The sequence below is a fragment of the Capra hircus genome, chromosome 18 (genome assembly GCF_001704415.2).
Source record: "Capra hircus breed San Clemente chromosome 18, ASM170441v1, whole genome shotgun sequence".
NCBI lineage: Eukaryota > Metazoa > Chordata > Mammalia > Artiodactyla > Bovidae > Capra > Capra hircus.
In genome coordinates this window covers 55,093,220-55,105,490 of record NC_030825.1, presented here as the reverse complement: position 1 = coordinate 55,105,490, position 12,271 = coordinate 55,093,220, and the positions used below count along the sequence as shown (strand labels likewise).

General features: G+C 59.0%; 1 protein-coding gene across 1 annotated transcript in view; it reads right to left on the bottom strand.

The window, feature by feature from the left end:
• Positions 2,721 to 12,271, bottom strand: part of ARHGAP35 (Rho GTPase activating protein 35) — a 115,055-nt gene continuing 105,504 nt past the window's right edge. Inside the window, exons 6-7 of the mRNA XM_018062659.1 lie at positions 8,201 to 8,306; positions 2,721 to 7,612 (exon numbers count right to left, since the gene is read on the bottom strand). Coding sequence (XP_017918148.1) covers positions 7,255 to 7,612; positions 8,201 to 8,306 — 464 coding nt within the window. The 3' untranslated portion in view covers positions 2,721 to 7,254. The remainder of the gene's footprint in view (positions 7,613 to 8,200; positions 8,307 to 12,271) is intronic.

Genomic DNA, 12,271 nt, shown 5'->3' with positions numbered 1-12,271 from the left:
GGAGGCTGGGAGACCAGGGAGGAGGTCAAGGAGGGGGCTGGTGAGATTCAATCAGGGTGGTGGCAGGAAATGAGGCAAGTGGTAGGGTGAGAGCCATGCAGAAGGTGAAACAGAACTTGGGGCGCTTGATGGGAGAGAGTAATTCCCTGTGGAGGTCTCCAGGGTCTCTGGCTTGTGAGGGGAGCGGGGGTGGGGATGAACAGGTTTGGAGAAAGGGATTGGGAGTCTGGCTGTGGTTATGCACAGCAGAGTCAGTGAGCAGAGTGTCGCAGGCGAGTGGGCAGGAACGTGGTTCTCAGAGCAGAGGTTTGCACTGGAGTTGGCTGAGCGCCAAAGCATTGATGGTCTAGAACTGTGGTGTTGGAGAAGACTCTCGAGAGTCCCTTGGACTGCAAGGAGATTAAACCAGTCCATCCTAAAGGAAATCAGTCCTGAATATTCATTGGAAGGAATATTCCAATATTCCAAACCTGAAGCTCCAATACTTTGGCCACCTGATGCAAAGAGTCAACTCATAGGAAAAGACCCTGATGCTGGGAAAGACTGAAGGCAGAAGGGGATGACAGAGGGTGAGATGGTTGGATGGCAACACCGACTCGATGGACAGGAGTTTGAGCAAGCTCCGGGAGATGGTGAAGGACAGGGAGGCCTGGTGTGTTGCAGTCCATGGGGTCGCAGAGTTGGACACGACGGAACGACTGACCACCACCACGTGGGAGAGGCTGGCTTAAAGAGACCAAGGGCAAGGCTTCCCAGGTGGCACCAGTGGTAAAGAACCTGCCTGCCAATGCAGGAGACATGGGTTCTGTCCCTCGGTTTGGAATATACTGTGGAGGAGGAAATGGCAACCCACTCCGGTATTCTTGCCTGAAAAATCTCATGGACAGAGAGGCTGGTGGGCTACATACAGTCCATCGGGTCACAGAGTCGGTCACGACTGAGTGCGCACAAGCATAAGCAAGGGCAAGGTTGAAATTGACCACTGAGTTCTGCAAATGGAAGTCCTGTTATATTCAAGGCACCTGCTTGATGCTGAGACATATGGGGAAGCCACAGGCCCTGCCCCCCAAAGCTCTCCACTTTGGGTGGATGATGGCTGAGAGGTGTTAACTATGCAAGTACGTGGCACTTGAACATCAAAAACCAGAGACAAAGACGGGCTTACGATGTCAGTGTGCATACTGAGTGCCAACTGTATACTGTAGAAACTTTTTTTTTTTTTTTAAGCAAATGCTGGGACCATGCTTCCACTGCAGGGGACACAGGACTGATCCCCGGTGGGGGAGCGAAAATCTCGCCTGCTGTCTGGCGTGGCCAAAAAGATAAAGAACAAATGTTGAAGACTTTCTGGGAGCCACACAAATCGCCGTAGCAGGTCGGTAGTTGTTGGGTCCATCAATGGGTGAAAGGGCCTGGGAATAATTTCCAGAGGAAGACTGGCTTTGAAGGACGGGTGAGGATGTGATGGGCTGTGCTGAGATTTGGGGGCGTGAGGAAGAGAAGGCATTTCAGGCAGAGGAAACAGTGCAAGCAAAGCCTTGCAAGTCGGAAGCAACCAAGTGCTTTGGGAGAATGCGAATGACTCAAGACAGAAGCTGGAGTCTGACTGGAGGATGGGGAGAGGAGGGCGGGCTGGGGCCAGAGGGGGCGCCCCTGGCTGGCCTGCGCTCAGGGGCCTGCTGGCTCCTGCTGACTGGCAGCCCGGGGCCGGAGCGCTGGGGCAGGAGGTGTGATCCAGGACTGTGCCTGCCTCAGGCAGGGGAAGGGAGAGGCATCTCTCAGGGTGACTAGTCCTCACTACTGCCATAGGTAAAGCAAAGCTGGGTCTTCAGGGGGAACTTCTTGGTTTAAAGACTGAGGGCCAGGAGCCATTTAGAGTGTGGAAGTGTCCGTCGGAGGCCAGGGGAGCCAGAATTAGGACCTGGGCCAGAATGGACGTGGTGGCTGAAGGTGGCATCTGGGAGGTGACTGAGGGGGCCATGGAGGGGAGAGCACGGGGCAGAGCGTGCCTGACCGGCTGAGGCATCTCTGAGGCACTGTCCTGAGGTTCACTTCCCTGGGTCCCATCCCAGAGCCACCGGCGTGGCCTCAGCTCAGACGACCGGGAAGGGCATCAGCTGCAGGTGCTGGTGTGTGACCTGCTGGGTGCCCCCGTGGCCACAAGACTCTGTGGGTAGGGAGTGCTTGGCCTGATGACCTAGAATAAACTGCGGGAGCAACCAGCGGCAAGACGACCTTGGGAAGAGAGATCCCTGAGCTCGCAGATCCCTCAAGCTGTGCCCAGGTCTTTTATGATCCCACGGACTGGGGCCCACCCGGCTCCTCCGTCCATGGATTCTCCAGGCAAGAATACTAGAGTAGGCTGCCATTCCCTCCTCCAGGGAATCTTCACGACTCAGGGAAGGCGAACTCTTTACCACTGTGCCACGCGGGAAGCCTGGATCACTCTGCTGGAAAGGCAAGGCAAGGAGGCCAGGGCTGGCGGGGGCTCTTGGCAGCAGTCCTGGGGGTGGAGGGGGAAGGTGCCTGCAGCTCCCACGGGCCTCGGCTCTGCTGTTAAGCCTTCTCCCTGGGGCGCTGGGGGAACCCTCTTGCCCGTGGTCCAGAGGCCCCCACGCTCCTCCTTATGGGCCGAGGCTGCAGCCAGCGCCCCCACGGGGCCTGCCTGGTGGGTGCGCGCCCAGGGGCCGGGGAGGGGCTGCCTTCATCTCTCTCTCAGGTTTGGTTTTTTACAAGATTGATTTATTAACTATGATACATATCACGTAAGGCCTTTTCAGTTTTGTACACCATTCCCATTGAGACAAGTACAATACTTTGTAGCAAATACATGATTTTAAAAAACAAAGCCAGACGGAGAACACCTCAGTCAGAGATGCTCAGCCTCTGTTGACGGCTGACCATGCACTAATCAGGTTGGAGCCTCAAAAAACCCACGATGTGTTAAAAAAAAAAAAAGTCTGCAAATTAAGCAAACATTCCTAACGCCAACTAGAGGATGTCCTGGTTAAAGCCCCTAAAATACAAAGAAATAACTGTTATACTTTCTTTACATACAGTTCTCCACTTTTGCTGCGAAACAGAATTTTGGGCACACAGCCAGACTACTAACACATTTCAATACCATTAATGTTCCCCTCCCCACCCTCAGGAAACTCAAAATATTTGTTAATCCAACATATATAAAGATCATTTAACATGTGAAAATACAAGTACCAGAAAAATAAGCTGGCAGCAGCACTATTCCAAATTTTCAAACAAGTTTTATTCCCATACAATTCAGACTTTTTTAAAAAATGTACACAGGGAACATGATTCTTCTTAATGCAAACAATAATTTACGCCCTGTCTCGACTACACTGAGGTGTAACATCACTGCTGTTGGAGCTGGCCGAGGCGGGCTCTTGGGCAGGAGGCGCGGGCAGTCACCTCGGAGCCTCGAGGAGTCTGCAGTCAACAGCCGGTGGAAAGACGGTTCCGGGAGGACCTGACAGGACACTGGTGCAGGCCCCTCCTGGCCCCAGGCCTTCTGCCATAGGATCACCAGATGTAACCTAGGTTTCCAGCACACACGACTCAGTCGTCCTTTCACCTAAGCATGAATGCGCGGCTTGAACCTGCCAAGCAACAGGAGGGCAAGACCTCCGTCCACTGTCTGTGGGAAATGGAGGCCCTGGGGGTGAGCGCCGTGGCTGTCCCCAGCGGCTAGCCCAAGTCCCTGGAGCCTCCTCCTCCTGGGAAGGCAGCCACTGGCCGAGCAGAACAGAGCCGCCACCTGAGACAGCCCCCAGGCAGTGTGGATCTCCTTGCAGGAGGGGACGGGGGAGGGTGAGGGTGGAGAGAAGCTCGGATCACAAGTGCTGCAGGGAACTGGCTGGACCTCCCGGCCTGGGGGCAGGCAGCCCGCCAGGGCCACCCCCTCCACAGGAAACTGAGGCACGGGACGAGTGGAGGCGAGCTCTCCAGCCCCTCTGGCCAGCGTGCTGCTCCGAGGAGGTCACCCTCTGCCCACCCTGACCAAGATACAGCCTGCCAGAAGAACCGCACCTGCAGCACGCGTTCAGCCTGGAGGAAAGCCGGGGAAAGCACTTTAGCATTCCTCCTTGAAAGGGCAAGTGCTGGGAAGAACTCGACCGAATGCAGGGACCAATGCACTGTGATAACCACATGCAACAGCCAAGGACTGAGGCGAACTCGCAAGCCACGGCCCTACCCGTGGACCACTTCCTTCCGTGAAGCCGCCCTCCAGAGCCAGCCTGACACTCAGCCAGGGCTGTCTACTTCTGGCCTCGGGGTCTGCACCTTTGGGGATCTGGATGGGGAAGAGCTTCCGGGCGCCCCACTATTTCACAAGCCCTGCGTCTCCACTGCAAGGCTTTCCCAGTTTGGCCAAGGCTAGTAACATCCTCGCCGCCCTCAACTCCTAGAGTTGTGGTGCCACTCGCATGAGAATGACCTGTGGAAGAACTTTCTAGAGCTTAGCACACTAGATAAATGGGTGGGGTGGGCAGAGTTCCAGTTAAGGTCGGCCTGCCCCCGCACACACCCACTCTCCTTCATGGGTCCCCCTCTGAGTGCCCATTTGGTCCAAATACCAACACACTCTGCCCCCTAACTAGCACTGCTGATGGTGGGAATGCCAACTCGGAACGATCAAGAAATGTCCTCCAAGCCCAAGCCAGCCTGAGAAGCAGAAAATGAGAAGAATTAGCAAAGGAAATAGAGAGGAACCCCTGGAACTTCCTGTCCAACTGTGGCTCTCTGGGGAACGAGCCACCAGTCCCCACCTGCGGTTAAAGCCCTGGCAGGATTCCGGGTGCAGGCCTGAGGGGCCCCTGCAGCTGTCGGGCTGGCTAGCAGGGGGCGCTGTGGGACCGGCAGTGACCCCGTGGAGCCGCGGAAGTCTGGTCTCCGCTACTTCCACAAGAGTTAAGGGTGCAAAGCACAGGTTTCCACCCTTACTGTGCCCTTTCTTCTTCCAAAAAAGTCACCTACCACTTAAGAGAACTGCGGTCTTAGGGAGGGGTGGCGTGGGAAGGCAGGACAGTTGGGGGCTTGTGAAGTTCCTGGTGCAGAGCCAAGGTTGCAGGTGGCAATGTGGTCCAGGGTGCCAACAGAGGTGGGAGGGAAGCAAGCTGCTTCTGCTTCAGCTGACACGTGGGACCGTGTTCCCAGGCCACTCTCCAGGCTTCCTTTCCACCCCCACCCAACACCTTGACGGGCTGCCTGGGAATAAGCGAGCATGACCTAGAAAAGGGCTGATTAGTCAATGGAGCCACGTGCACACCTGCCTGGGACTCAGCACTGGGGCAGCTGCAGGGCTAGAGAAGCAGGAGTCTGCCGACCTCAAGTCAAAACTAAGCCACGTCCCCCTCCAGCCAAGCCCCAACTGAGAAAGCATCAGACACACATCTGCCAGAAGAGAAGACCTGGCATCTGACAGTAAGACGTTCATGTACCTTAGGTTTTCTGACTTGTGTCCTTAAGGAGGCGCTGAAACGTGCAGGGGACATGTAGTTTTTCCAAGCACCTTATTTTGCTGTACAAGAACTAGAGACAGTGCGACATCCAGCTTATCCAGAGGAAGAGTCGGTGAGCACAGGGCCTGGCCTGCCCTCCAACAGCCAGTGGGAAGCGTCTAGGGCCAGGGGTGGCCGAGACTGTTCTGAGGCGTCTCTCACTTTGTCAGGCGGCCTCGAACATACCACAGGTGCTGCTTCTTAAAGTGCAAAGAGACCCCCGGAGGACTGTGCGGCAGGCGGGCCTCCACCCCACGCCCCCACGCCCAGGGTACCTTAGTGGCTTCTCCACTGCGGAGGCATGCCCAGCCACGGGATGGGGGCAGCCGTATCTGTAGCAGCCTTAGCAGGGTCGCTGTTTGGGGGTGGGGTGGGGCAAAGGGGGGCACGATGAGGAAGCTTCTCCCAGAGGCCAGTGGAAAGGCCAGGAAGGGCGGGGAAGCCCATGGAGAACGGTGACAGGCAGGCACGCCGCCCCGTCCTGACTGACCGCCTCTGTACCGGCAGCTCCTCTGGGCACTGATGGCTGGGGAGCAGGAAGGCCGGCCCTGCACGCACCGGCAACCGTCACACCCTTGGAGTCCCCCGACACAGCCCACTTCCCACGGACAGCCCTGCTGGCCCAGGAGGAAAATGATTCTACTTCAACACCAAACACACGGAACCAATCCCCACGTGCCTGCAGGCACCTCCCGCCGCCCCACTCCCTCCCTGTGCACGAGGGGCAGTGTCCCCGCAGCACCGCAGCGCTCCAAGGCAGACAGGTGCTGGGCGGGCCCCCAGCTCTTTCTGCCAAGGGGCTCGAGCCATACACCTGGGGCGGGGGAGGGGGATCTAGTGACAGGACCTAAGTGGGACCCCAACAGGCTCTCAGGCTGCCACCCCTGGGCACCCCGGTCTTGCTGTCACAAAGACGGGTTGCCGTCCACTTGCGTGCCTCTTGGCAGAGGTGGGGAGAGCGCTTCACCTTGAGGTCTGTAGTTTTCTTCCTGTAGTTTCTCTTCCTTTTTAAGAATTATTGGGGGAGGGATGCCTCTCCATTTTTCTTCCAGTGTTCCTTTGTTTTAAAGAGAATGGATCCCCAAAGCCTGTGAAGTGGGGCGGGGTGCATGGGGGCGGATGCACCCACGCTCCCTGGTCCAGGAGGAGCTGGCCTCCTCTGTCCTGACCTGCTGGGCCAACGCCCTCAGATGGGACTGTACCTTAGGGTGGCAGAGCTGGCCTACATGTTCCCAAGGAGGCTGCCGGGCAGGCTGCACCCACCAAGGGTGGGGAGTGCCGGGCGCAGCAGAGGGACGTGTCCTCGTGAGGGGCTGCTGGCCCTGCCCTGGGGCAGTCGGACCTCAGGATCTCCTCCTCCCGGCCGACGCCAGGCTCTGCCCAGCGGGCGGCGGCCCTGAGGCTGGTGTGCACAGATGGCGGGGAGGGGTCCAGGGAGCAGTGAGGGTGTGGAGGGCTCCTGCCTGCCTCGTTCAGTCCGCAAAAGGGTCCATGCCACAGAGCAGGGCTCCCGCCAAGGCCTGCGGCCAACCCCAGGTCTGTAGTGCTGGGCTCAGGGCAGCGGCCGGCCCAGCCTGCGCCTTCTGTTGGCGGCTGCTAGTGCTGCGGGCTGGAGAAGGCGAGAGGAGAGGGGACCCTCCCCGCCCCACCCCAGCAGGCCTGGTTCTGTTCAAGGCCCAGTGCCACCCCGTCAAGAGAGAAGACCTTGTCTCCTTCAGCCCGAGGCCTCGGGGGCTCACAGCGTGTGTTCGGCTTGAAGTTGGGAGGGGAGCAGCGGCTGCATTGGGGACTGGGGGGTGGGCGGAGGCGACTGGGGCGGCGACGGCTGACTTGTGACGGGCGTGGAGGTGAGGAAGGGCACGGTGGAGGCCAGGGCAGAGGGGGAGCTGGGCGTGGCACCAGGGGGCTCGCTGATGGGCCGGTTGTGGAAGAAGAAGGGGCACTGCTGGATGAAGAGCTCGATGATTGTCTGGTAGGTGCGCGTGGCCGTGAGGGCGTCCATGGTGCTGAAGTCCGGCCTCATCAGGGTGGGCCAGAAGCAGATGGACAGGTTCTCGCTGGTCATGAGGTTCACCTTGTTGTTGTGGCTGACTCTGCGGGCAACACCAGGCTCGAGGTCAGAGCTCCATCCCCCTGTGCTCACGGTCACCGTCCCCCCGGCTGCTCTCCTGCCTCCACCCCCGCCCTGCAAGCTGAGAACCGAAGAGGCCCGAGCCCCCTGGGCCTGTCCTCTGAGGCCCCCGAAGTGGGGGGCACTGCTCTGGCTGTGCAGAAAGGCAGCGTGTGTGTCCCACAGCAGCGCTCACGGAACACCACTCTGTCGGGAGAGGAACAGGTCTGGCTGGAAAGCAACCCTACTGCGTGGGAGTAACGGCGGGCAGGGCTGCAGCTCCCTGCACGGGTTTCCCTGGCTCCCGTTCGCTCTTTCCCACAGGACGCCTGTCTGGGTGCAGCACGTGGTCACAGCCGTCAGGGAGCATGGGTCCTGGAGAGCGAGCTGCTTCAGTGGGGCTGGGGGCCGAGCAGGCCTCTCTCAGACGGAAGCAGGACAGCCTGAGGACGAGGAGCCGGCACCTGACGAGCTGAGGACAGAGCCCCGCTCAGCTTCCTCCCGCAGCCCACTGGCCCTAACTGGAGGGTTTCCAAGGAGGGGAAGACAAACAGCAAGCCCTGCAACGTACCTGTTCAGGTGAGAGATGACGTATTTGAAGACTTCATGGTTCTCTTTTGGAAACTTCTTGAGTACCTCCTTAAGGGCGTGTAACTTCTGCTCCCGGTCATTGATTTCTGAGGAAAGAGAAAACCAAGATCAAGGCTGGTGGGCCTGGGGCTCAGATTAGCTACTGGTCCCGGGCAGTGGGGGGAAGGGCCATGCTGCCTGCTCTGAAGGCAGCCCAACCCCATCCTCGCCCCACAAGCCGTGCCCCGGGCAGGCGCACCTGGCAGTGGTGTGGGGCCGGGGCCAGGCCCACCTCCATGCCCCAGGCCCCTGCTCCTGAAGAGGGGCACTGTACACCCAGAGCTTCCCGGCCCCCACCATCCAGGGACTCTTCCATGAAGGGCACCATTCTTTGCTCATCTGGTTGCCCCTGGAGACGGGCATCCCGATGCATAGCGCCTGCTGCCTCCTGAGCAGACGGGTGGGCGCCACCGCCTACCCGCGCCAACAGTCTCGGGAGGGGGGGATCACGAGACCAAGGCTCTGTCCTTTCCCTAGAGTCAGGGACCCTCTGCGCATCTGCCCTTTGGAAGAGCTGGTGGAAACGGTAGGGAATTCTTACAGAGTTCATCAAAAGGACTACGTGTCCCCTAGTGTCCTGAGACAGGGAAAAGCTAGCCCAAATGAAACGCTTCATTCAAGCCAGGCCTGCTTCGGCCAAGTCCTCACAATCGTAGGAGGCTTGGATCACCTCACTTCCAGGATAAGGAATCTGAGGCTCAGGGAGGTGGCAGCAATCAGGCTTTTGGTCTGGGAATCAGACCCTGCCCAAATGGCTGCAGAGTCTGGGTGGGGACCACTGTGCTTCCTGGGGTCCTGGCAGCCCCTTCTTGAGTGGACCTGGCCTGCCCTGGAGGTGAGAGTTGGCCTGGGCTAGCAAGACGAGAATGGTCTGGGGCCGACCAGGTCGAGATCTGAGTACGGCCACTTGTCGGAGCTGAGGCTTATCTCTAGGACCCCAGGGCCTAGAAGATCCTGAAGATCACAGGAGGACCCCGTGAAGAGATGGTGCAGGTGGGTGGGGGGACAAGGCATTCATTAACAAATACAGTGGCGCCTAACTGCTTTGGGGCACAGGCTCCTGTGGGTGGATGAACACTCCGGATCCTCTTTCACAGATAAACCGTGTACAGGTCTGCCTACATCCCTGGAGCTTCCCAGACTCTCCAAACCCATGTGTTCTTCAGGAAGCCTGTGGCCTCCTAGTTAAGGACTCCAGTGGAAAGTGACATGTCCCAGAGGGTCACTGTCTAGGCAAGTGGGTATGAGGAGCCTCAAACTAGACTGAGAAGGACAGATGGAACATCAATGGTGGCGGGAGCAGTGGGAGGAAGGGTCTTGCGGTCTGGGTCCTGTCTGTGACACCAGCCAGCTGTGAGGCTTCGGGGACATGACTCTGAGTGGCCGTCTCGTCTCTAAGAGGCTCAGGACAGCGCCGCCTCCACTTGGCGACACCACACCCTGAAATGCAGCACTCACGGCCAGACGCACACTCAGCACCTGGGAGCAAGGCTGAGACTCAGGGACCAGGGGGAGAGGAGGCTGCAAAGACGGCCAGGACAGCCACCGGCAGCAGGAAACCGGCAAACGTTCAGACTCGAGAGTGCGGCTTGATGAAACAGTGCTTTGGTGACCTAGACCCACAGGAACTAACTATGTGCTGCCATCATCAGCGTCATTTCTCTGAACCCAAGATGTATTTTAAGGGCTCAACGTCAGGGGCACACTTTTTTTTTTGTCTGGCCTTGAGTTTCAAAACCCTTCACTGTTAAGTTTCAATAAAAAGGAAAGAAGTAAACTGCTCAGGGTGGGAGTGGGGCTGGGAGGATGAAGAACTGTCCCGGAGAACACGAGAAGCGTGTGCGTGGCGCGGAGTCTCACTTCATGAACCGACTGTGCCCTCTTCCAGATGCGAGCTTGGCACGGGACTCTCCTAGGTGCCTGCACGACAAACACACAGCTGTGTTTGTTTTAATCAAGCACTTGAGCAGCAGCACCTTCATGTAAGAGCCCGGCCTCACCTGTCCTTCCGGCTGGAAGCAGGAAATGGGGCTGATAATGTCACTGCCTGCCCAGGATGTCCCCTCTCCTTCCTAACCACTGGGCAACAGGACAGCTGCCCCTTCTCTCTCTTCCTCACAGGGGTGGGGGAAGTGGAGATTACAACATCTGCTCGGATGGAAATTCGAGGACCACCCTCAGGCATGCCAGCCTCCCTCCACCTCCTGGCACAGTGCCTCAGCAGGACCCGGATGGCCATGCACCCTGGGAGCGTGGAGGGAGACAGACCGTCTTGCTCTCCCTGCTGGCCGCGCGGGGCAGGTGCTCTGAGAGCCGGGGAGCACCGAGACCCTGGCAGGAGACAGGGAGGACGGCAAGGGGAGCAATGAGGGGCTTCCCAGTGCAGGGCCAGGCCCTGTGTCTGCCCCACGGAACATGGCCCCCTCAAGGACGGCCTTCTGACCTGTCCTGACTTGCTTCCCGCGTGCAAGCAAAGCCCAGCAGTGCCGGGGACCCACCGTGGGCTCCACCTGGCAGTCTTTCACGGCAGCCCCAACACCAGCAGCACGTCGCCCGAGGGCCAGAATGTCAGCGGGGCAATGTTTCACGGGTGCTCTCTGGGCAGCCCCAGCCGAGGAGAGGTGGCGCCGGTGTGCCCCACCCTGAGAAAGCCCACTCAAGAGGTGACAGCCAGGCCACGGGGCTAGTGACGGGGAGGGGGGCTCCCAGTTCCGTCTCCAAGTTCAGCATCCCTGCTCTGATCAGCTGCCTGCCCCTAGGCTTGGAGCCCTCACCAACCTCAACAATCCTCTTCCAGAGGGGTGAGGGGCTCTGCAGGGCTCACGCCTCCTCAGCTAACACATCGTAGTTCTGAAATTAGATGTCTATCAACTGAGACGGCATCACGACAGGCGTTCTGCAGTCAGCTGAATCAAGACAAAGTCTGGACAGAGACCAGGCAATGTGGAACCCAGGCCCCAATAACTCAGGAGGAAGAGCAGGGCAGAGCCAGGGGCCACACCCTTCGAGGTATACAGATAAACCTGGGCTCCAATGACTAAGAATAGTAGGTCCAAGGTTGCACGAACTGCGTCGGGGGCCCACTCGCAGACACTGTTGGCGCCCTGGCCGTGTCACCCCACTGCCGCCTCTGGCTGCCAGCCAGGCTCCCGGCTGGAATCTCAACTCAGTCCTCAAGGGAAACCCCCGATGGACTCTGGCCACCCAGCACACCCACACCATCAAGAAGGCAAACCACCGGCTTGAGCCCCACCCCATGACACACGCGGGCACCCCCGGCACCAAACCACTCTGAGGCCGAACCCCCACTCTGCTGGGCCCAGAATGGAAGTGTCAGGGTGCCCTTCTCTGCAGGTGTGACCCTGTCTGTCCAGTAACCTGTCCAATGGTCTCTGACCCATCAGACGAGGCAGGGCCTGCACACGTGTCTGCCTGCTGCCGCCTGCCCCTGCCCCACACGGGGCCTGGCGTACACTAGGGGTGAGAGCGCCCCAGGCTCGCAAGCTGCTGTCTGGACAGGCGAGCAGAAGCAGGGCCCTGGCATCAGCACGATCCCAAGGCAGCACCTGAGCACTGGCCGGCGAGCAGCCAGGCTGACCCGTCCAGCGGCCACGCAAGGCAGGCGTTTATGCACCTCCAGCCCTCAGCTGGAAACAGTGAGATGACATGCCAGCATCCGGAGCCCTCTGGGGTCATATATCTTGACCCTCCCCCTTTTTTTTCTTGGTGGACTCTTAGTTCCCTGGACAGGGACCACACCCGGGCCCCTGGCAGAGAAGGCATCGAGTCCTAACCACCGGCTGCTAGACAGCCCTTGTCCCTCGGACAGTCGCTGAAGAATACTGGTTGGTCTCCATGGGCTATAACGTGCACACGGAACTCACAAGCGGTTCTGCTGGATAATGAGGCCCGGAGGGCAAGGGCCCTTAAGCTCAGAGCCTCTTGGCCTGAGACAGAGTCAGCACGAGGGTCTCTGCCAGCACAGAAGACACAGAGGACAGGGGGCGTGGGG